Raw genomic sequence first — 24,821 nt, 5'->3', positions numbered from 1 at the left:
AATACACTACATGGCCAAAAGTATGTGGTCACCTGCTCGTCAAACATCTCATTCCAGACTCATGGGCATTAATATGTAGTTGGTCCCCCCTTTGCTGCTGTAACAGCCACCAGTCTTCTGGGAGGCTTTGCACTAGATGTTTGAACATTGCTGCGGTGACTTCCTTCCATTCAGTCAAACGAGCATTAGTGAGGTCGGGCACTGACGTTGGGTGATTAGGCCTGGCTCGCTGTTGACATTACAATTCATCCCAAAGGTGTTCACTGGGGTTGAAGTCAGGGCTCTGTGAAGGCCAGTCAAGTTCTTCCACACCAATCTTGACAAACCATTTCTGTATGGACCTTCCTTTGTGCACAGGGGGCATTGTCATGCTGAAACAGGAAAGGGCCTTCCCCAAACTGTTGCCACAAAGTTGGGAAGCACTGAATCATCTAGAATGTCATTGAACGCTACAGCGTTAAGATTTCCCTTCACTGGTACTAAGGGGCCTGAACCATGAAAAACAGCCACAGACCATTATTCCTCCTCCACCAAAATGTACCGTTGGCACTATGCATTCAGCCAGGTAGCATTTGCCTGTTCATCCACCAAATCCAGATTTGTCCGTTGGACTGCCAGATGGTGAAGCGTGATTCATCACTCCAGAGAACGCGTTTCCATTGCTCCAGTCCAATGGCGGCGCTTGGCATTGCTTAGACTTGTGTGCGGTTGCTCGGCCATGGAAACCAATTTCTTGAAGCTCCCGACGAACCGTTCTTTGGAACTCGGTAGTGAGTGTTGAAACCGAGGACAGACCATTTTTACACGCCACAGCACTCGGCAATCCCGTTCTGTGAGCTTGTGTGGTCTATCAATTTACGGCTGAGCAGTTGATGCTCCCAGACTTCCACTTCCCAATAACTGCACTTACAGTTGACCGGGGTAGATCTAGCAGAGCAGAAATTTTACAAACTGACTTGTTGGAAAGGTGGCATCCTATGGTGGTGCAACGTTGAAAGTCACTGAGCTCTTCAGAATGGGCCATTCTATTGCAAATGTTTGTCTATGGAGATTGCATGGTTGACAATATTGCAACATTATTTTGCTCTAGTTTGCAGTTTATATGCACACACACTACCATTCAAAAGTTTGGGGTCACTTGGAAATGTCCTTGTTTTTGAAAAGCACATTTTTTGTCCATTAAAATATAAAATTGATCAGAAATACAGTGTAGACATTGTTAATGTTTTAAATGACCATTGTCTTCAGTTTCTTGGCAATTTCTCGCATGGAATAGCGTTCATTACTCAGAACAAGAATAGACTGACGAGTTTCAGAAGAAAGTCCTTTGTTTCTGGCCATTTTGTTCCTGTAATCGAACCCACAAATGCTGATGCTCCAGATACTGAACTAGTCTAAAGAAGGCCAGTTTTCTTGCTTCTTTAAATCAGGACAACAGTTTTCAGCTATGCTAACAATTGTAAAAGGGTTTTCTATTTATAAATTAGCCTTTTAAAATGATAAACTTGGATTAGCTAACACAACGTGCCATTGGAACACAGGAGTGATGGTTGCTGATAAATGGGCCTCTGTATGCCTATGTAGATATTCCACAAAACATTTTTTGAAAGAAATCTGTCGTTTCCAGCTACAATAGTCATTTACAACATTAACAATGGTCTACACTGTATTTCTGATCGATTTGATGTTATGAAAAAATAAAAAAGTACTTTTCTTTCAAAAACAAGGACATTTCTAAGTGACCCCAAACTTTTGAATGGTAGTGTGTGTATATACATTTAAAAAAATTGTGAGAACCACAAGACATTTTGTGATAATATCGTGATAATACCGTATCTTGAGGTTCCTGGTAATTCCAAGCCCAAGATGTACTCTTAAGGAGCCAAATGTTACCGTTACTCCTTAAGGTTCAAGGACCTTGTTATTTTCAGCGGTAGACTGGCTCTGGCAGGCAAAACAGATAAATACATCTAAACGCAAATCGATTCTCAATTGTGATACGGTTCTAGAACCATAAATCCCTTTAATTTCATATTACATAATAATAATTTCACAAATGCAAAATACACACTTAAGGCCAGCCTTATCACGTTTGAAGCCAACAGTATTTTTCTGTTACACACAGGTATCCGGTATGGAACGCTTTTGGGGTCTTTGCCTGTCAAAAAAGTTACACGTCAAATAACACTATATTATAGAATGTTGTGTGTGCTGAATTTTCACGTGCAAGGCAAGTGCCAACACTATCAGTAGCACTGTCAGAGTTAGCACTGTAAGCTAACGTTATATGCAGCCAGCTAGCTTCATCTGGCTAGTGAGGCTCAACCGGACCAGGATGTGTTGTGAAGCTAGCCACAATAAAGATTAGGCACAATAGTGGAATTTGCCTTCAAAATTGCCTTCAAAATAAAAGTACCTCTTTGAAAGTGATGGTTACAATTGGTGGAATCATGCCATATTTATACTAGATCACGTTAAACAAGATTGGAAGTGAAGCAATGGAATGGGGGTATCAGTCTACTCGGTGACACCCACAGAACACAACTTAAGAGTTTACACAAATGTTAGCGTTGTAGCTCTTATCGCGGGAGTGACTGTGTGAAATGACCTACCCAGTCAGCCTATTGTGTGCATTGACATTCATATTGCACTGTACAGCTTCACCTAAGGATTGGCGATCAATGAAATGGGAAATCAGTCTACTCAATACCAAAGAGATTTTTCTCCAATGTCCTCCTCAGAGTTATCAGACTCCAAAACATCCATGCAGTATTGTTTCTCTTCAGGAATAGTGTTCAATACACATTGGTTGACAATAACTATGGCTCAATTCACAGTTGTTTCAGAGTTCCGCAATCACATGCTGACCAGACATGTCGCGTGCGTCGCAAAATAAATGTAGAAATCCATGTTATTCAATTATTGCACCCACACTGCTCGCGCCCGCCAACGAGCATCTGCGATGCCAAGGGCTAAAATAGAAGTCATTCCTATTTCTGACGCAGATCATGCTGCAAGTCCTGCCTCTACAATCTCCTAATTGGTTTATAGAAGCAGGTACCCACGTGCCATCTCATTGGTTATACCCACGTGGGTGATTGAAAAACAAAATGTTTTGTTGGTCATCGTGGTAATACTATGTTAGTGTAGATGCCAATCACCATATAAATTCAAAGATGAAAAAGCCTGGAAGGAGGAGAGATGACTAGAAACGATTCAGTTGATCGTTTTATGTGTGGATTAATTATCGGAGTAGATGACCTTGATGCATCTCAGGTAAATTAACTCAATGTTTATATCCCGGGACAAATTTGCTAGCAAGTGCAAGCTAACTAGCTAAATTGCCATACATGTTGAATGCTTTTGGACCTGTCCCCAAGTTAATGTAATTGGTTCAGAGTTTGTTTTGATATTTTAACCTGCGTGTCATGATCGCGTTTGTTATAGGGGGACCAAATACATTTATGCATGATAGCGCACGGTGGCGCACGCACGCAGCCGGTTTGGGTTCCGTGTAAGAGCTACGCCGCTAATGTTCTCTGGGTGTTACTGAGTAGACTGATACCCCATTGCATTGTCATTGATCCACTATCCATAGGTAAGGCTGTACAGTGAAATAAGTATGCCCCTAATGCAATTCTAAAGTCTAATACATCCACTGAGATTTAAACAAATCAAATGTTATTTGTCACATACACATGGTTAGCAGATGTTAATGCGAGTGTAGTGAAATGCTTGTGCTTCAAGTTCCGACCATGCAGTAATATCTAACAAGTAATCTAACCTAATAATTTCACAACAACTACCTTATACACATACACAAGTATAAAGGAAAGAATATGAATACATACATAAAAATATATAAATGAGTGATGGCCGAATGGCATAAGCAAGATGCAGTAGATGGTATAGAGTACAGTATATACATATGAGATGAGTAATGTAAGGTATGTAAACATTATATAAAGTGGCATAGTTTAAAGTGGCTAGTGATACATTTATTACATTAATTTTGGCTAGTTGAGTCAGTATGTTGGCAGCAGCCACTCAATGTTAGTGATGGCTGTTTAACAGTCTGATGGCCTTGAGATAGAAGCTGTTTTTCAGTCTCTCGGCCCCTGCTTTCATGCACCTGTACTGACCTCACCTTCTGGATGATAGCGGGGTGAACCGGCAGTAGCTCGGGTGGTTGCTGTCCTTGATCTTTTTGGCCTTCCTGTGACATCGGGTGGTGTAGGTGTCCTGGAGGGCAGGTAGTTTGCCCTCGGTGAAGCGTTGTGCAGACCTCACTACTGTCTGGAGAGCTTTATGGTTGTGGGCGGAGCAGTTGCCGTACCAGGCGGTGATACAGCCCGACAGGATGCTCTCGATTGTGCATCTGTAAAAGTTTGTGAGTGCTTTTTGGTGACAAGCCGAATTTCTTCAGCCTCCTAAGGTTGAAGAGGCGCTGCTGCACATTCTTCACCACTTTGTCTGTGTGGGAGGACCTTTTCAGTTTGTCCGTGATGTGTATGCCGAGGAACTTAAAACTTACTGTCCCGTCGATGTGGATAGGGGGGTGCTCCCTCTGCTGTTTCCTGAAATCCACGATCATCTCCTTTGTTTTGTTGACATTGGGTGTGAGGTTATTTTTCTGACACCACACGAGGGCCCTCACCTCCTCCCTGTAGGCCATCTTGTTGGTAATCAAGCCTACCACTGTAGTGTCTTCTGCAAACTTGATGATTGAGTTGGAGGCGTGCATGGCCACGCAGTCATGGGTGAACAGGGAGTACAGGAGAGGGCTGAGAATGCGCCCTTGTGGGGCCCTAGTGTTGAGGATCAGCGGGGTGGAGATGTTACCTACCCTCACCACCACCCGTCAGGAAGTCCAGGACCCAGTTGCACAGGGCTGGCAGTGTCTCAAGCTTAATGATGAGTTGAGGGTACTATGGTGTTAAATGCTGAGCTGTAGTGGATTTACAGCATTCTTACATAGGTATTCCTCTTGTCCAGATGGGTTAGGGCAGTGTGCAGTATGATTGCGTCGTCTGTGGACCTATTGGGGCGGTAAGGAAATTGGAGTGGGTCTAGGGTGTCAAGTAGGGTGGAGGTGATATGGTCCTTGACTAGTCTCTCAAAGCACTTCATGATGACAGAGGTGAGTGCTACGGGGCAGTAGTCATTTAGCTCAGTTACCTTAGCGTTCTTGGGAACAGGAACAGTGGTTGCCCTCTTGAAGCATGTGGGAACAGCAGACTGGGTTAAGGATTGATGGAATATGTCCGTAAACACAGCAGCAAGCTGGTCTGCGCATGCTCTGAGGACGTGGCCGGGGATGCCGTCTGGGCCTGCAGCCTTGCGAGGGTTAACACGTTTAAATGTTTTACTAACGTTGGCTGCAGTGAAGGAGAGCCCACAGGCTTTGGTAGCGGGCCATGTCAGTGGCGCTGTATTGTCCTCAAAGCGAGCAAAGAAGTTGTTTAGTCTGTCTGGGAGCAAGACATCGTGGTCCGCGACAGGGCTGGTTTTTGTTTTGTAGTCCGTGATTGACTGTAGACCATGCCACATACCTCTCGTGTCTGAGCTGTTGAATTGCGACTCCCCTTTGTCTCTATACTGATGCTAAGCTTGTTAGATTGCCTTGGGGAGGGAATAGCTACACTGTATTTGGTCATGTTTCCAGTCACCTTGCCCTGATTAAAAGCAGTGCTTCGCGCTTTCAGTTTTGCGCGAATGCTGCCATCAATCCACAGTTTCTTGTTGGGGAATGTTTTAATAGACACTATGGGTACAACATCACCGATGCACTTGCTAATAAACTCGCTCGCCGAATCAGCGTGTTCATCAATGTTGTTGTTCGACGCTATGCAGAACATATCCCAGTCCATGTGATCGAAGCAATCTTGAAGCGTGGAATCCGATTGGTCGGACCAGCGATGAACAGACCTGAGCACGGGTGCTCCCTGTTTTAGTTTATGTCTATAGGCTGGGAGCAACAAAATGGAGTCTTGGTCAGCTTTTCCGAAAGGAGGGCGGGGGAGGGCTTTATATGCGTCGTGGAATTTAGAATAACAATGATCCAGGGTTTTGCCAGCCCGGGTCGTGCAATCGATATGCTGGTAAAATATAGGGAGCCTTGTTTTCACATTAGCCTTGTTAAAATCGAAGAGAATTCTCTTGGTAGATAATGCGGTCGGCAATTGATTGTAAGGAATTATAAGTCAGGTGAACAGAAGGACTTGAGTTTCTGTATGTTATCACACCACATCTTGTTAATCATAAGGCATACACCCCCCGCCCTTCTTCTTACCAGAGAGATGCTTGTTTCTGTCGGCACAATGCGTGAAGAAACCAGGTGGCTGTACCGACTCCGATAGCGTGTCGAGTGAGCCGTGTTTCCATGAAACAAAGAACGTTACAGTCTCTAATGTCTCTCTGGAAGGCAACCCTTGCTCGGATTTCATCAACCTTGTTGTCAAGAGACTGGACATTGGCAAGTAGTAGGCTCGGGAGCGGTGGGCGGTGTGCCCGTCTATGGAGCCTGACCAGAAGACCGCGCCGTCTGCCCCTTCTGCGGCGCCGTTGTTTTGGATCGCTGGCTGGGATCCAACCCATTGTCATGGGGGATGGACCAAACAGAGGATCCGCTTCGGGAAAGTTGTATTCCTGGTCGTAATGTTGGTGAGTTGGCGTCGCTCTTATATCCAGAGTTCCTCCTGACTGTATGTAATAAAACCTAAGATTTCCTGGGGTAACAATGTAAGAAATAACATATTTTAAAAAATACTGCATAGTTTCCTAGGAACGCGAAGCGAGGCAGCCATCTCTGTCGGCGCCAAAACTTAACAAATAGTCTTTTGTTGATTTTCTATAACATTCCAACCTCATGGCATAATTGTACTATTTATTTGCATCACTGTCAATGGCATAATTTCACTTTGGAGGCTAACAGCAAAGTCCACTATTGTGGCTAATCCTTATTGTGGCTAGCTTCACATAGATGGGTCCCGACCACCATTAATCAAATAAAAACCATCTTATAAATGAAGGTCATTTTAGATGACGACACCTAGTTATATAGTTAGCGAGCTAACTACAGCTACTGAAACAGGTTGTCGTTTTTTCTATGTTTTTGGGGAAGAACATTGTTTGCAGCCATCAGCTAGCTAGCTTTTTATGAGCAGCACTGTAGGTGCGCGAGACAACTTTACCAGCATCATAGCATATGTATCGATGAATCGTTGTGACATATGAAATAGGAGTGATAGTGTAATCAATGTGTAATAACTACGTAAAAATAACTACGTTAAATGATTATGTGACGTGCAGTCACATTCAGGTCCTGATCGGTCAAAAATGTTATTTGACCTGTATCCTTTTTGACATGCAAAGGCCCAAACGACGTTCCATAATTTGGATCATGCTAGATAGCTAATTAGCACAGGTGGTCCCTTGGTCTTCCATAAACAGGCGCTGTAACATGGAGATGGGGTTAGTGTTCCCACAGGCCATATCAAAGGTGTCTCCATTAACCTTTTTTATGATTTACGCTATATGAAAGATAAAAGGTCCTTTTAAAAACCGTGCATCAAGCGATGCGTGTTAATGTTCAAACCGAACATCGGGGTTCTTAAAAAAACTCCCCCTATACAGAAGACGTCTTCGTAAGGCTGGGCGGTATACTGTATTTTACATTATAGCGGTAATGATGCAAGAACCTGTTTGGGTTTTTAGCTTACCTTCTACAACGGGATTTGAATGTTTGGTTTGTTAAATGGAATACGCTGTGTGTACCTCCACTTTTATAGTTTACTTCGCTAATTGAGTCATCTCTCCAAATGCAGCTTTCCACACAGAATTAGCCCAGCCCTGTCACTCAAGGAACGCATTTCTTATTCCTCGACCCCAAGACATTTGTGTTCAGTCTGCATGGTCATTTCAGCACATACAACAATGTTGATGACAATGACATTTTCACTTTGCTTCTTAATATAAATCCACTAGCTTACTACAATTACCTTATTCGTTTGTGTTTCTTACATCTGCAAACAGCTAGTTTGTCTTTTCTTGAAGTTGAATTGAACAGTATAAAACAATCAGAAATAAGAAAGACCCATTTAAATCACATGGAATATATGTGTTGCCACCCCAGGGTCACGCACTAAGCAAATTTTATACAGCGAATTATTTAAAAATAATAATAATACCGTGATATTATATTTTGGCCATATTGCCCAGGCCTATGCCTTCAATTCAAATACTTATTTGTAATGTAATGGAACAGAGTCATGATCAAGGGTTAGGTCCGGGTAGGCCCGTTTTGTTTTGAGTGGTTGACTTACGGTCTGCGAAGGCCTCCTCCTTGTCTTCACGTTCCTCGTCCTCACTGCCTCCGTCTCCCAGCAAGATCTCTCTCTGTTTAGACACAGCCTTGGTGGCGGCCTGGCGCACTGTACGCACCTTACGACTCACCTCCTCATCACTGTCATCTAACATACAGAAATGTGTAGCCAGGTTATAACACACAGTCATATTATAACTGGCGTACACACTGACACCTCAGTGTAGGAGTCTTACCTGTGGGTCGTTTTCTCTTGGGTGTCCTCTTAGTGGGCTTTGCCACCTTGGCTGTCTTTCCCTTTTTGCCTCGTTTAGCTTCGTAGTCGCTCCCTCCATCCTCGTCATCTTCCTCTCCAAAGTCGTTGTCTTCATCACTGCCAAAGTCATCTGCAACCAAACAGAAAAACATTACCAGTAGCCCGGTCACATAACTCCTGGCCACTAGCCTGGGCCCCTTCCCATAGCCCTAGTCCCCTTCCCATAGCCCTAGTCCCCTTCCGTTCTTGATAGTGTTGTCCATTAGCGTCGGGACGGCTATACCAGCCAGTCACAGACGAATTTCTACTTTGACTTCATATTAACTAGGCTACTTTCCATTTAAAAAGTTTCAATTCACTTGTCTGTCGAGCACTCTCCCGCTAGAATGAATGATATGCATCTTCTAGTGATCTATTGATTACGCGCCTGTCAGTCACAAAGCGAGCGATATCAGGGAAACTCAGTCTGCCGTCTGTCCCGCCTCCGGTACAAATTTGATTGCGCTGTGGTTGGTTGCAGTCAAATGTCTTTACACGGAGGGAGAGCATGATGCTTGTAAATGTGCACATCCCATGTAATGAAAGTGGTAATGATGAGTCAAAATTGACTTAGCCCAATTATTAATCAAATATTTGCAGCATTTTGCCAAAAATGGACTACATCAAGATCTGGGATTCCCAGGCAGAGCCAGATATTTGTATTTGATCAGAAACATGGTTAACTGAAATAAATGTGGATTCTGAGGTTACTATTGATGGTCTTAGAGTACTCGTGCTGATAGAACGGGCAAAGGTGGCGGTGTTGCCATCTATACAAAAAGTCACCTTCCTGTGTCCCTTAAAGGCTACTTCCAATCCTAAACAATTCACATATCTAGCCAAGTCTTCAACTAGGTTCTAATTCTAACGTAACTGTTCTGGGAGTCTACCGCCCTAAGAAACTTTTGTTAACTAGTCCCACTGACTTTGTCACTGGTGACTTTAACGTGTCCTGAGGAACCCAAGACCGTTTAAAGGATTTTTTATAATAACCTAAACCTCACCCAGTTGGTTACCAAGTCCACATGACCAAATCTGTCCTGATGTTTACAAATACTGCAGAGAAATGTGTGGCTAGTGGTGTTGTTTTCTCCCTGGACATTAGTGACCACTGTTCTATTGTTTGTATTAGAGATGTTAGGACTCATAGGACAAAACCATGCATCATTACAAAGAGACATTAACACCTCTACCATTGTGATCTTGATGGTATCTTCGCTATACTGGATTCTGAATTGGCTCTTAATCACTTTATGACTGTTTTTAACATCACTGCAGATAAGCATACCCCGTACATAGTCTATCGGTAAATAGTCCACCCAATTTACCTACCTCATACTGTTTACATTTATTTACTTTTCTGCTCTTTTGCACACCAGTATCTCTACCTGTACATGACCATCTAATCATTTATCACTCCAGTGTTAATCTGCAAAATTGTAATTATTCGTCTACCTCCTCTTGCCTTTTGCACACAATGTATATGGACTTTTTTTTCCCCTACTGTGTTATTGACTTGTTAATTGTTTACTCCATTTGTAACTCTGTTGTCTATTCACACTGCTATGCTTTATCTTGGGCAGATCGCAGTTGTAAATGAGAACTTGTTCTCAACTAGCCTACCTGGTTAAATAAAGGTGGAAAAAAATATATATATATACATCTTTTTTTTAACTGTTCAAAATAGGTAGACCCATTGTTTCACAACCTGAATTACCTGAGTTCCTACGCAATAGAGACGCTTCCTGGGCTATGGCTAGAAGTACTGACTCTGCCAGGACTGGCAATCCTTCAGAGAATTGAGAATTGTGTGTTTAAAAGCTAAATCTGATTATTATATTAAAAACACTCCTGACTGTACTGGAAATCCCTATAAAATCTGTAAAACTGAAATCATTAAAGGGTTGTACTTCCTCTACTCTTCCCTTACAAATGAATGTAGAGTTTGGCCCTATAACTGATAACATTGATATAAATCATTTATTAAATCATCATTCGATTTCTGCCGATATAATTTAAAAGCCTACTCAATGCGAGAATTCAAAAGCCTACTCAATGCGAGAATTCAAAAGCCTACTCAATGCGAGAATTCAAAAGCCTACTCAATGCGAGAATTCAAAAGCCTACTCAATGCGAGAATGTACTGGATGTTGATGGGGGAGCTTTACTGAATAATTTAGAAAATGTCAGTCAGGGTTTTTCCTTTCGGCAATTCACAAACAATGGGTTGTTGACATTAAGATATCTACAGGGCCGACCATTTGGATCCAGGTCATTGTTGGTTCAATAACACACATAGCAGGAAATATTCCTAAGTGTGTAAATGTGCTGCCACTACATAAGGGAGGTGATTGTTGTGATCTTGACAACTATCGTCCCATATCAAGGCTTCCTTGTCTAGCTAAGATTATTGAATCCTTGGTGAGTGTGCGACTTTGTTCTTTTCTTTTTACTTAAAAAAATAAGATCTGTGAACTGTATTTTGAATGTACATCAAATCAGGGTTTAGACCAAGCCACAGTAATATTACTGTAACCACATCTGTTGTATATTATATTGTCAATTCGTTGAATGCTAAGATGTATTGTGCTGCCCTATTTATAGATTTGTCAAAGGTTTTTGATACAGTTGATCATTCCATCTTACTGAGTAAGTTGTCTGTGATAGTGCTTAGCACTGACGCCCGTTTGTGGTTTCAGAATTTTCTTAGTGACCGAACCCAGGCTATTATGATAGACGGGGTTAAATCCACATTTCTTTAAGTGCTTAATGGTGTATCCCAGGGTTCAATTTTGGGGCCATTGTCGTTCACGTTGTATATAAATGGCATTGAATGTTACAGGTGTTAATAGTATTTCCATCGGGGCGGCAGGTAGCCTAGTGGTTAGAGCGTTGGACTAGTAACCGAAAGGTTGCAAGATCAAATCCCTGAGCTGACAAGGTACAAATCTGCCCCTGAAGAAGGCAGTTAGCCCACTGTTCCTAGGCCGTCATTGAAAATAAGAATTTGTTCTTAACTTGACTTGCCTAGTTAAATAAAGGTATATAAAAAATACAAAAATTCATCTCTACGTAGATAAGTTACTTATTCCTGTGCCTCTTCAGTGTAGCAGGCTATTTGTGACGTTCAGCATGATTGACTCAAATAACTTCCGGATCTTAACTTGGTGTTAAATGCTAATAAAACCAACTTTATGCTGTTCTCTAGATCCCATAATGTTGAGTGGGGACCTGAGTATTTGCACTCCAAATGGAGCAAGTTTCTCACTATGAGAACTTGGGTATCTGGATTGATAACAAGTTGTCTTTGGAAACACACATTGAAAATGTGACAAAGCTGAGCTCTATGATATATATATATATTTTTTCTTATAGAAATAAAATCCTGCCTCAGTTCTGAAAACAGAAGGAAGATTGTTCAAACAACGCTTCTCCCTGTAATAGACTATGGTGACATTTACATGCATGCGGCAGCCTCTGCTTTTAAACCATTGGAGTCCGTATTCCATTCACCAATACGTTTTACCACTGGGGACAGTTATAGGACCCATTGTGTTCTGTACAAAAATGTGGGATGGACCTCTGTAAGAATAAAGGTGCATTATTTATTCACAAAGCAGTCGTACGGAAACTTCCTCTGTACATCATTTCATTGATTAAATTCAGACGTACAAATGACCAAACCCGTTCTCAGGGATCAATAACTCCTTTTGTCTCCACATGATTTAATTTTTTGGGCCCCTGATGTGTGGAATATGCAGAAATCCTTGCAGTTAGATATTCTGGTTGCTTTCAGGCATTTAAAATTATTGATTTGAGACTTATGTTACAGAATGTGATTGCTTTTCTTAAATATGTTTAATGTGCATTTTATTTATAATGTCTTTGTAGGGCTGTTGTATTTTATATAATGCGTTTTAATTTATATACATTTAAAATACTATGAAAACAACCATTTCAAAGATATGCAGTTCATATAAGGAAATCAGTGAATTGAAATGAATTCATTATGCACTAATCTATAGATTTCACATGACTGAGAATACAGGGATGCATCGGTTTGTCACAGATAACGTTTTAACGCTATGGGTGTGGATCAGAAAACCAGTCCGTATCTGGTGTGACCATTTGCCTCATGCAGAATACATAACACATCTCCTTCATAGAGTTGATCAGGCTGTTGATTGTGGAATGTTGTCCCACTCTTCAATGGCGGTGCGAAGTTGCGAGATATTGGGGGGTACTCGAACACGCTGTCGTACACGTCGATCCAGGGCTTCCCAAACATGCCGAATGGGTGACATGTTTAGTGAGTATGCAGGCCATGGAAGAACTAGGCCATTTTCAACTTCCAGGAATTGTGGATAGATCCTTCGGATATGGGGTCATGCATTATCACGCTGAAACATTAGGTGATGGTGGCGAATGAATTGCACCACAATGGGCCTAAGGATTTTGTCATAGTATCTCCGTGCATTCAAATTGCCACCAATAAAATGCAATTATGTTCGTTGTCCATAGCGTATGCCTGCCCATACCATAACCACACCGCCACCATGGGGCCGTCTATTCCCCAACATTGACATAAGCAAACCCCTAGCCCACACAACGCCATAGTCTGCCACCTGCCCAGTACAGTTGAAAAAGTGACATCCCTGAATAGCACACTTATCCAGCGAGCAAAGGAGAAATGCTCACTAAATGGGATGTAAACAAATTTGTGCAAAATATGAGAGAAATAAGTATTTCAGCTCATGAAACAATGGACCAACACTTCACATGTTGCGTTTATATTTTTTTCAGTATAATTTTTTTTTTTTAATGTATTGGGCTTCATTTGTAAATGTATACAGGGCTCTCTTGTAAATAGTTGTATCTCAATGTGACTACCTGTTTAAATAAAGGTTAATAAAGTAGCACAACATTTATTTAGCGATATTGTCAAAACGATAGTCAAAAATAATATATTTAACTATCGAGCCCCCCCCCCCATATCACTAGTTGAATCCTGACCCCAAGCTTGAACAACATCTCCACTACTGAAAGGGATCATAGATTTATCATAATTTATAGCTCTATCACAAATTAAGACTCAACACAAACATAATTGTTAATCAACCAGTTGATGAATGGAAAATGTCAGAATGGCTTACCTGCTGAATCATTTTTGGATTTGGAGAGTTTTTCATCAGAATCCTCACTGAAACAAAAAACAACAATTGAGCAACAAGACACCGCAACTCTACACACCAAGTCTGTTTTTTATAGAACCACCAAATCTTGAGTTGAACGCCCTCAACTCGTATTTCTAAATCATGCATGATGCCTATGGAAGATGTTCACTGAGTCAGGATTCAGCCGTTTGCTGCGGTTCTCCGGGCTCACCTGTCCTCCTGCGAGTTCTTTGACCGCTTGCGCTTCACCTCGCGAGGAGCCGCACGAGGCTTCTTAGGCTTGTCTGAGTTCTTCCCATACTCCTCATCTACAAGGGAATTAAAAAGGGGTTACACACACAGCTTATCTACAGGGGAAGGGGGTTGCAGTTGCACACACATACACAAACTCTTGCTCTCTCACCTGCGTCATCAGATTCCTGGAATTGTGAGTAATTCACCACCTTCTTGTTCCTGTGAAGTAAACACAAACAGAGATTTCCTGTTTCTAGTCGGTAGGATGAGGACTGTTGCCGTAAGACCAAACATGCAGAAATAATCATCATGACAGCCTTCACTAGCAGTTACATGCTGTCAGGGGGACCCAGTTAACACTTTTACCCCCCCATCCCTAGCAAACATTGCTGATTAAACTAATTGCATTTTAAACTGAAGTTCATGATTAGGTGATCATTGGAGGCAGGTGTGTTAGCTGGGGCTGGGGCAAAAATGTGACACCAATCAGGCCCTCGAGGACTAGAGTTGCCCATCCCGGGTACAAGTCAAAAGTCTAATGTGGCTTCCTCTCCTTCGTCTGCACCGATTTCAACACACACAGGGTGGATGAAAGCAATTTGGAGGACAGGGCTCTAAGTGAAACCACTTGGGTCACATATGCTCCTAAATATTTTGCTGTGCAAACTGTCATTTTAAGTTGGAGGCACCAGTTATCAGCCAGATTATAATTGTTATAATTGATTAGGCGTTGCTGTGCCGCTTTTTCCTATTCATGAAAAATGCCTACAGGGAAAACTGCTGGTCTCTAGCCTAAACCAATCAAAAGTTGTGACCATATTATCGACGCTACGTTTCGATGGGTGCATTGCCGCTGGGGGGGGGCGCATTTTACACTCAGAAACCATTTTACTTTTGTCATTTACCAGACGCTCTAATCCAGAGAGACTTACATGACCAATTACGGTTAAGTGCCTTGCTCAAGGGCAGACCTTTTTTTCTTCACCTAGTCGTCTCGGGGATTCGAACCAGCAACCTTTCGGTTACTTGGCCAACCCTCTTAACCGCTAGGCTACCTGCCACCATGGTAATGGGCTGTGAACACCTTGTTCAGTCATGACATTACCTCATTAGTTAGTTAACAACCTGGTAACTTCACCAGTATATACAAACATTTGGAGGCACAGAAAGAATGTTAAAAGGACAGCTACTTCAGGAGATCAATGATTTTCATGTTATAACACAAACGTGACATTCTTAAAGAGAGTGTACAATTTTCAATGCATTTTGATAGAATTATGCACCGTTTCCTATCCTCCTGATTTCCGCTTACAAGGAAAAACCAATGCAGGTAGTACCAGTGACTCGCTCAATACAAAAGTGGTCAGATGATGTGAATGCTACACTCCAGGACTGTTTTTCTAGCACAGACTGGAATATGCTCAGGGATTTTACCTATTCACACTGTGCTTGCTTCTGCATCTGCATTGCTTGCTGTTTGGGGTTTTAGGCTGGGTTTCTGTACAGCACTGTGAGACATTGGCTGATGTAAAAAGGGCTTTATAAATACATTTGATTGATTCACTGGCATTAAGGAGTATGCCACCTCAAGTCACCGGCTTCATCAATAACTGCATCGACGATGTCGTCCCAACAGTGACAGCACGTACATATCCTAACCATAAGCCATGGATTACACCGGCTCTGGCACTCAATGGATGTGGCAGGGCTTGCAAACTATTACGGACTACAAAGGGAAACTCAGCCAGGTGCTGCACAGTGACGCGAGTCTACCAGATAGGCTAAATGCCTTTTATGTTCTCTTCGAGGAAAGCAACACTGATGCATGCATGAGAGCACCAGCTGTTCCCGGACGACTGTGATCACACTCTCCATAGCTGATGTGAGCAATACCTTTAAACCGGTCAACATTCACAAGGACACGGGGCCAGACGGATTACCAGGACATTTACTCAGAGCCTGCGTGGACCAACTAGCAAGTGTCTTCAAAGTAATGTCAAACCTCTCCCTGACCGAGTCTGTAACACCTACGTTTCAAGCAGACCACCATAGTGCCTGAGCCCAAGAACAAGAAAGGGTAACCTGCCTAAATGACTACCACCCCGTAACACTGAGCGCCTCCTCAACCTCAGGAGGCTGAAGAAATTTGTCTTGGCACCTAAAACCATCAAACTTATATAGGCACAATTGAGAGCATCCTGTCAGGCTGCATCACCACCTGGTATGGCAACTGCACTGCCCACAAACACAGGGCTCTCCAAAGGTAGTTATGGTCTGCCCAACGCATAACCAGGGACAGACTACCTGCACTCAGGGACACCTACAACACCCGATGTCACAGGAAGGCCAAAAAGTTATTTGCAGTGGCCCAAAGAACAACTACCCGAGCCATTGCCTGTTCACCCCGCTATCATTTAGAAGGCAAGGTCATTACAGGTGCATCAAGCTGGTACCGTGAGACTGAAAAACAGCTTCTATCTCAAGTCCATCAGAATATCGAATAGCCTCACTAGCACAGAGGCTGTTGCCCTACATACAGTCGTGGCCAAAAGTTGAGAATGACAAATATTAATTTCCACAAAGTTCGCTGCTTCAGTGTCTATAGATATTTTGTCAGATGTTACTATGGAATACTGAAGTATAATTACAAGCATTTCATAAGTATCAAAGGCTTTTATTGACAATTACATGAAGTTGATGCAAAGAGTCAATATTTGCAGCGTTGACCCTTCTTTTTCAAGACCTCTAATCCACCCTGGCATGCTGTCAATTGACTTCTGGGCCACATCCTGACTGATGGCAGCCTATTCTTGCATAATCAATGCTTGGAGTTTGTCAGAATTTGTAGGTTTTTGTTTGTCCACCTGCCTCTTGAGGATTGACCACAAGTTCTCAATGGGATTAAGGTCTGGGGAGTTTCCTGGCCATTGACCCGAAATATTGATGTTTTGTTCCCCGAGCCACTTAGTTATCACTTTTGCCTTATGGCAAGGTGCTCCATCATGCTGGAAATGGCATTGTTCATCACCAAACTGTTCCTAGATGGTTGGGAGAAGTTGCTCTCGGAGGATGTGTTGGTACCATTATTAATTCATGGCTGTGTTCTTAGGCAAAATTGTGAGTGAGTCCACTCCCTTGGCTGAGAAGCAACCCCACACATGAATGGTCTCAGGATGCTTTACTGTTGGCATGACATAGGACTTGATGGTAGCGCTCACCTTGTCTTCTCCAGACAAGCTTTTTTCCAGATGCCCCAAACAATCAGAAAGGGGATTCAGAGAAAATGACTTTACCCTCAGTCCTCAGCAGTCCAATCCCTGTACCTTTTGCAGAATATCAGTCTGTCTCTGATGTTTTTCCTGGAGAGGTGGCTTCTTTGCTGCCCTTCTTGACACCAGGCCATTCTCCAAAAGTCTTTGACTCACTGTGCGTGCAGATGCACTCACACCTGCCTGCTGCCATTCCTGAGCAAGCTCTGTACTGGCGGTGCTCCGATCCCACAGCTGAATCAACTTTAGGAGATGCCCCCTGCGCTTGCTGGACTTTCTTGGGCGCCCTGAAGCCTTCTTCACAACAATTGAACCGCTGTACTTGAAGTTCTTGATGATCCGACAAATGGTTGATTTAGGTGCAATCTTACAGGCAGCAATATCCTTGCCTGTGAAGCCATTTTTGTGCAAAGCAACGATGACTGCACTTGTTTCCTTGCAGGTAACCCTGGTTGACAGAGGAAAAGCAATGATTCCAAGCACCACCCTCCCCTTGAAGCTTCCAGTCTGTTATTCGAACTCAATCAGCATGACAGAGTGATCTCCAGCCTTGCGCTCGTCACCACACACCTGTGTTAACGAGAGAATCACTGACATGATGTCAGCAGGTCCTTTTGTGGCAGGGTTTAAATGCAGTGGAAATGTTTTTTTGAGATTCAGTTCATTTGCATGGCAAAGAGGGACTTTGCAATTAATTTAAATTAATTTGATCACTCTTCATAACATTCTGGAGCATATGCAAATTGCCATCATACAAACTGAGGCAGCAAACTTTGTGAGAATTAATATTTGTTTCATTCTCAAAACATTTGGCCAAGAATGTACATAGACTTGAAACCACTGGCCACTTTAATTATGTTTACATTATTTTGCATTACTCATCTCAAACAGTAAAGGTATTTAGTCAGCCACCAACTGTGCAAGTTCTCCCACTTAAAAAGATGAGGCCTGTAATTTTCATCATAGGTACACTTCAACTATGACAGACATAATGAGGGGAAAAAATCCAGAAAATCACATTGTAGGATTCTTTATGAATTTATTTGCAAATTATGGTGGAAAATAAGTATTTGGTCACCTACAAACAAGCAAGATTTCTGGCTCTCAGACCTGTAACTTCTTCTTTAAGAGGCTACTCTGTCCTCCACTTGTTACCTGTATTAATGGCACCTGTTTGAACTTGTTATCAGTATGAAAGACACCTGTCCACAACCTCAAACAGTCACACTCCAAACTCCACTATGGCCAAGACGAAAGAGCTGTCAAAGGACACCAGAAACAAAAATGTAGACCTGCACCAGGCTGGGAAGACTGAATCTGCAATAGGTAAGCAGCTTGGTTTGAAGAAATCAACTGTGGGAGCAATTATTAGGAAATGGAAGACATACAAGACCACTGATAATCTCCCTCGACCTGGGGCCCCACGCAAGATCTCACCCCGTGGGGTCAAAATGATCACAAGAACAGTGAGCAAAAATCCCAGAACCACACAGGGGGACCTAGTGAATGACCTGCAGAGACCTGGGACCAAAGTAACAACGCCTACCATCAGTAACACACTACGCCGCCAGGGACTCAAATCCTGCATTGCCAGACGTGTCCCCCTGATTAAGCCAGTACATGTCCAGGCCCGTCTGAAGTTTGCTAGAGAGCATTCGGATGATCCAGAAGAAGATTGGGAGAATGTCATATGGTCAGATGAAACCAAAATATAACTTTTTGGTAAAAACTCAACTTGTCGTGTTTATTCTACTGTATCTTAGTCTATGCCGCTCTGACATTGCTCGTCCAAATATTTATATATTTTTAAGTACTTTGAACGGATGGTCATGGCTCACATTATCCCAGAAACCCTAGACCCACTCCAATTTGCATACTGCCCCAAAAAATCCACAGATGACAATCTCAATTGCACTCCCCTTTCCCACCTGAACAAAGGGAATACATATGTGAGAATGCTTTTCATGGTCTACAGCTCAGCATTCATCACCATAGTGCCCACATAGCTCATCACTAAGCTAAGAACCCTGGGACTAAACACCTCCCTCTGCAACTGGATCCTAAAGTTCCTGACGGGCCACCCCCAGGCGGTAAGGGTAAGCAACAACACATCTGCTATGCCGATCCTCAACATGGATGCCCCTCAGGGGTGTGCTTAGTCCCCTCCTGTACTCCCTGTTCATCCACGACTGTGGCCAAGCACGACTCCAACACCATCATTAGGTTTGCTGACGACCCAATAGTGGTAGGCCTGATCACCGACAACGATGAGACAGCCTATCGAGAGGCGGTCTGAGACCTGGCAGTGTGGTGCCACAACAACCTCTCCCTCAACACGAGCAAGGTAAGGGAGCTGATCGTAGACTACAGGAAAAGGAGGGCCGAACACACCTCCATTAACATCAACAGTAGTGGACTGTAGTAGGCTGTAGTGGAGCGGGTCGAAAGCTTCAAGTTCCTTGGTGTCCACATCACCAACAAACTATCATAGTCCAAACTAGAGGTCAACCGATTAATCGGAATGGCCGATTTCAGGTTTTCATAAACGGAAAACGGTATTTTTGGACGCCGATTTTGCCCCTAAAAATGTACACCTTAATTTAACTAGGCAAGTCAGTTAAGAACGCATTCTTATTTTCAATGACAGCCTAGGAAAGGTGGGTTAACTGCCTTGTTCAGGGGCAGAAAGACAGATTTTTACCATGTCAGCTCTGGGATTCAAACTTGCAACCTGACGGTTAACTAGTCCAACGCTCTAACCACCTGTCTCTCGTTGCACTCCATGAGGAGCCTGCCTGTTACGCGAATGCAGTAGCAGCCAAGGTAAGTTGATACATACATTAAACTTATCTTATAAACAACAATCAACCAATCATAATCACTAGTTAAACTAGTAATATCATCAACCATGTGTTGATATCAACCATGTGTAATATCATCAACCATCTAGCGTGTCACGCGTAGCATATAATCGATGCAACACTGCTGGGTGATTTAACAAAAGCGCATTTGCGAAAAAAACACAATCGCTCCACGACTGTACCTAACCATAAACACCCATGCCTTTCTTAAAATCAATACACGGCAGTATATATTTTTAAACCTGCATATTTAGCTAAAATAAATCCAGGTTGGCAGGCAATATTAACCAGGTGAAATTGTGTCACTTCTCTTGCGTTCATTGCATGCAGAGTCAGGCTATATGCAACAGTTTGGCTCATTGCGAACTAATTTGCCGGAATTATACATAATTATGACATAACATTGAAGGTTGAACAATGTAACAAGAATATTTAGACTTAGGGATGCCACCCGTTAGATAAAATACCGAACGGTTCCGTATTTCACTGAAATAATAAATGCTTCGACCATTTTAATGACCAAAGGCTCGTATTTCTGTGTGTTATTATGTTATAATTAAGTCTATGATTTGATATTTGATAGAGCAGTCTGACTGAGCGATGGTAGGCAGCAGCAGGTTCGTAAGCATTCATTCAAACAGCACTTTTGTGCGTTTTGCCAGCACCTCTTCGCAAGCACAGTGCTGTTTATGACTTCAAGCCTATCAGCCTAATGGCTGGTGTAACCGATGTGAAATGGCTAGCTAGTTAGCGGTGTGCGCGCTAATAGCATTTCAAATGTCACTCGCTCTGAGACTTGGAGTAGTTATTCCCCTTGCTCTGCAAGGGCCGCGGCTTTTGTGGAGCGATGGGTAACGCTGCTTCGAGTGTGGCTGTTGTCGATGTGTTCCTGGTTCGAGCCCAGGTAGGGGGGAGGAAAGGGACGGAAGCTATACTGTTACACTGGCAATACTAAAGTGCCTATAAGAACATCCAATAGTCAAAGGTATATGAAATACAAATGGTATAGAGGGAAATAGTCCTAGAAATACTATATTAACTACAACCTAAAACCTCTTACCTTGGAATATTGAAGTCTCATGTTAAAAGGAACCACCAACTTTCATATGTTCTCAGGTTCTGAGCAAGGAACTTAAACGTTAGCTTTTTTACATGGCACATATTGCACTTTTATTTCTCCAACACTTTGTTTTTGCATTATTTAAACAAAATTGAACATGTTTAATTATTTATTTGTGGCTAAATTGATTTTTATTGATGTAATAATGACAATTACAACAATACTGAATGAACACATATTTTAAATTCATATAATACGTGTTCATTCAGTATTGCTGTAATTGTCATTATTACAAATACATTTTAAAAACAAACTAAAAGAAAAAATATATATTTGTAAAAGAAATCGGCCAATTAATCGGTATCGGCTTTTTTTTGGTCCTCCAATAATCGGTATTGGAAAATCATAATCGGTCTACCTCTAGTCCAAACACTCCAAGACAGTCGTGAAGAGGGCACGACAACGCCTATTCCCTCTCAGGAGACTGAAAAGATTTGTCACAGGTCCTCAGTTTCTCAACAAGTTCTACAGCTGCACCATCAACAGCATCCTGACCGGTTGCATCACCGCCTGGTATAGCAACTGCGCGTCATCAGACTATAAGGCGCCAGCAGAGGATAGTGCGTACGGTCCAATACTTCACTGGGTCCAAGCTACCTCCCACCCAGGACCTTTATACCAGGCGGTGTCAGGGAAAGGCTAAAAAAATTGTCAGCGTCTCCAGTCACCCAATTCATACAGTTCTCCCTGCTACCGCACAGCAAGCGGTACCGGAGCGCCAGTCTTGGTCAAAAAGGCTCCTTAACAGCTTCTACCCCCAAGCCATAAGACTACTGAACAATTAATCAAATGGCCACCCTGACTATTTGCATTGACCCCCCCGACCTTTGTTTTGACACTGCTGCTACTCACTGTTTACTATCTATGTATAGTCACCCTAACCCTACCCACATGTACAAATTACCTCAACTAACCAGTACCCCTGCATATTAACTCGGTATCGGTACACCTGTTGTATTCAGCGCATGCGACAAATACAATTTCATTTATAACTTTTGTATTAGTAAAGTTGTTTTTAGATTATACGTTTTTGGATACTGGGCACAATTTATCACAAATTGAGATGTTTAGATTGTTCATTTCACACTGATAAATTCCCCTCAGGGAATCAAAAGGAAGATTCAATGACTTCAATGTAATGTAGAGTCAGAAGGGCAAAGATGGACGCAGATTAGGCGAACATAACTCTAGGAGCCACACCTGGTTCATATAAGATGCACAACTCAGTATGGTTCTTCTCATCTCCAGTAAGTAGAAAACCTATGCATCAAAATGCAGCCGGGACAATGTATTTCCAATTATTCCAAATCAAGGCGCAACAGGATTTCATCCACCTCAGTTCCGTCTATTCCACCACACCCCCAAATACACTCAGCAATCAATCATGCATCAGCAGTATGCGTTTTGATGTTAAAAAGTTCCCTCACACAGAAGGGGATAGTTTCTCTAGTAAACTGGATGCTTGTCTCACTTCTCCAGTTTCAAGAGCTCATTTGGGAAAGTGGATGAGTGAAATGGGTTCACACACTACAGAAGACCAGGTCTGTAGGTGACACAGCTGACCACAGGCAAGTGCTCAATGTAATACACACCTTCAGAGCCGTGCCATAATATACACACACAGGCATGAGGCATACATAACCTACATACAGTGGTCTTGATCTCGAACACACACCCTTCTATTGTCCCACCCCCCTGACGTCCTAACACACACCAAAGTGATTGGAAACATTGTCTGTAATAGTAACTATAGGCTTCCAAGGTACCTCATATGGTTAAATGTGCTAGCGGGGGCAAGGGAGGTCAAGGCAATAGACGCTTTTACAAGCGCAGGCCCTGTCGCCACCGTGAAGACCTCAGACACACAGGCCGAAAGACAAAGCCCTGACCACCACTAGAAAAGCAATCGCCATGAGCTCAAACGACCCCCCCACCCCCCAAATGTTTTTTTTGTTTGTTTTCTAAAAGAGGGACCCACGCATTACCTGGGGGAAAAAACGGGAGCAAGGGGAGGGACAACCATCGACGCCACATTGATACTTTGTTGCATATTCGTGTGCAATATCGGTTACATTGTTGCAACAGTTGCTTGATTCGCTTCCGCTATATTTAATTAACAAGCAACGTCCATGTGTGTTTATCTTGCGAAATAGGTTATTTTCTTCGCTCAAATGCGACCTTCTCGGTCTTTTCAGGCAGCGAAGAGCTAGGCGTGGGGGGGGGGGGGGGTGACTTCTAAAACCACTCCGCCCCCCTGCTATCAGTGAAAATGTAGCTCCTCAGCTCTCCCTTTCTCGTACCGCGTTTTCACTCAAAACCAACAGGCTGCCGTCGCCCCTTTCACATTTCATTGTTCCCTAATAAGACCATAGAATAAAACAATTGCGTTTCAATGGTGGATAGCCTCCTTGGAACTAGTAAAGACTTCGATAGGCTGCGTGTTAATAAGATCACATCCCATGAGCCGATGTCCACCTCCAGTCCTGTTTTTTATTAACGTTTCAGAGGCTCTCGTGGATGAATGGGTAGCCATATTCCCCAGTCTGATCTACCTCCCATCTCACACAAAATACCATGACATACCACATTCTAGGAACACATAAAACCAAGGTAAATACAACTGAAACATAAGGGTATCGCACCAAATGATATTCGAGTAGGATCGGTTTTTGCAGACATGATTCACACCAGATGCACGCACTCTCGCCAAGGGGCGCGCAATACAGGCATTTTCACCCCGCCATGGCGAACGAACAGTCCACATTGCAATGATCCATGCTAGTAAGTGCGTGCACAAGGATAAAAAAATACATTTACATAAATGTTTCATCAAATAAACGGAACTGTAGCCAAAAACACAACATGGTAGAGACGTACGTGTCTCCTGTAAAGGCAGCGTGCACGCCACACTGCCTCGGCGAAGGACATTAGAAAAACGTACCTCACTGGTCTTGACATTTTGCAGAAATACTGTAGAGGTTAAGAATGTAAGAAAGGGGAAATTAAATCCAGGAAAATAAAAATGAAATCGTCCCGCTCTGCAACTCCAATGGGCGTAACGAAACGTTCCAACGCCCGAGCTACTGCGTAAAACGAAATATACGGGAGCGAATTTCTTTTCCAAACGCGATTTTAGTTTAAATTTTACCTTGAGCTACTCAAAATGGTGAATAAAACAAACTGAAACTGCAGCATGTGCGCAACCTAACAGATTGGCCCTAGGGCGGGCTCTTGGCACAGAGGACCGCCCATCGTTGCCGCTGAAAGGATAGCATCAACACTCAAAAGCTTCTATTGGGTAGTTTGAATGATGATTTCCTTTTTGGTTGGATTTTCTAGTTGCTCATCAAACTCAGTTGTTCCACCCATTTACCCTCCCCCTTTCAACGATAGGTTGAGACAGCACTACTAAGAAAACAAAAAGAGGCCCTCAGTGTGGATGTAAGTTGCCGGAGTTTGTGTCCGAAATGACCGCAATGTAACTTTTTTTTATTGGGAAAGATGCGCGGCAGGCCAGCATAGTAGTTACATGAATGGCTGTAGTA

General features: G+C 42.8%; 1 protein-coding gene across 2 annotated transcripts in view; it reads right to left on the bottom strand.

Moving 5' to 3' along the window:
- The window catches only part of LOC139371130 (nuclear ubiquitous casein and cyclin-dependent kinase substrate 1-like), a 29,594-nt gene extending 5,081 nt beyond the window's left edge, over nucleotides 1–24,513 (bottom strand). The window contains exons 1-6 of one of the 2 annotated variants that reach the window (XM_071111213.1): nucleotides 24,218–24,513; nucleotides 14,196–14,245; nucleotides 14,004–14,100; nucleotides 13,772–13,818; nucleotides 8,560–8,709; nucleotides 8,325–8,471 (exon numbers count right to left, since the gene is read on the bottom strand). In XM_071111213.1, the coding sequence (XP_070967314.1) occupies nucleotides 8,325–8,471; nucleotides 8,560–8,709; nucleotides 13,772–13,818; nucleotides 14,004–14,100; nucleotides 14,196–14,245; nucleotides 24,218–24,234 (508 nt within the window). In that variant the 5' untranslated portion in view covers nucleotides 24,235–24,513. The remainder of the gene's footprint in view (nucleotides 1–8,324; nucleotides 8,472–8,559; nucleotides 8,710–13,771; nucleotides 13,819–14,003; nucleotides 14,101–14,195; nucleotides 14,246–24,217) is intronic. The other variant, XM_071111214.1, reaches the window with a different exon arrangement.
- Between the last annotated feature and the right edge of the window lie 308 nt (nucleotides 24,514–24,821).

This window comes from Oncorhynchus clarkii, chromosome 17, assembly GCF_045791955.1.
Source record: "Oncorhynchus clarkii lewisi isolate Uvic-CL-2024 chromosome 17, UVic_Ocla_1.0, whole genome shotgun sequence".
Taxonomy (NCBI): domain Eukaryota; kingdom Metazoa; phylum Chordata; class Actinopteri; order Salmoniformes; family Salmonidae; genus Oncorhynchus; species Oncorhynchus clarkii.
Note: the sequence above shows the minus strand (reverse complement) of the source record. Positions and strands in the feature narration are given on the sequence as shown.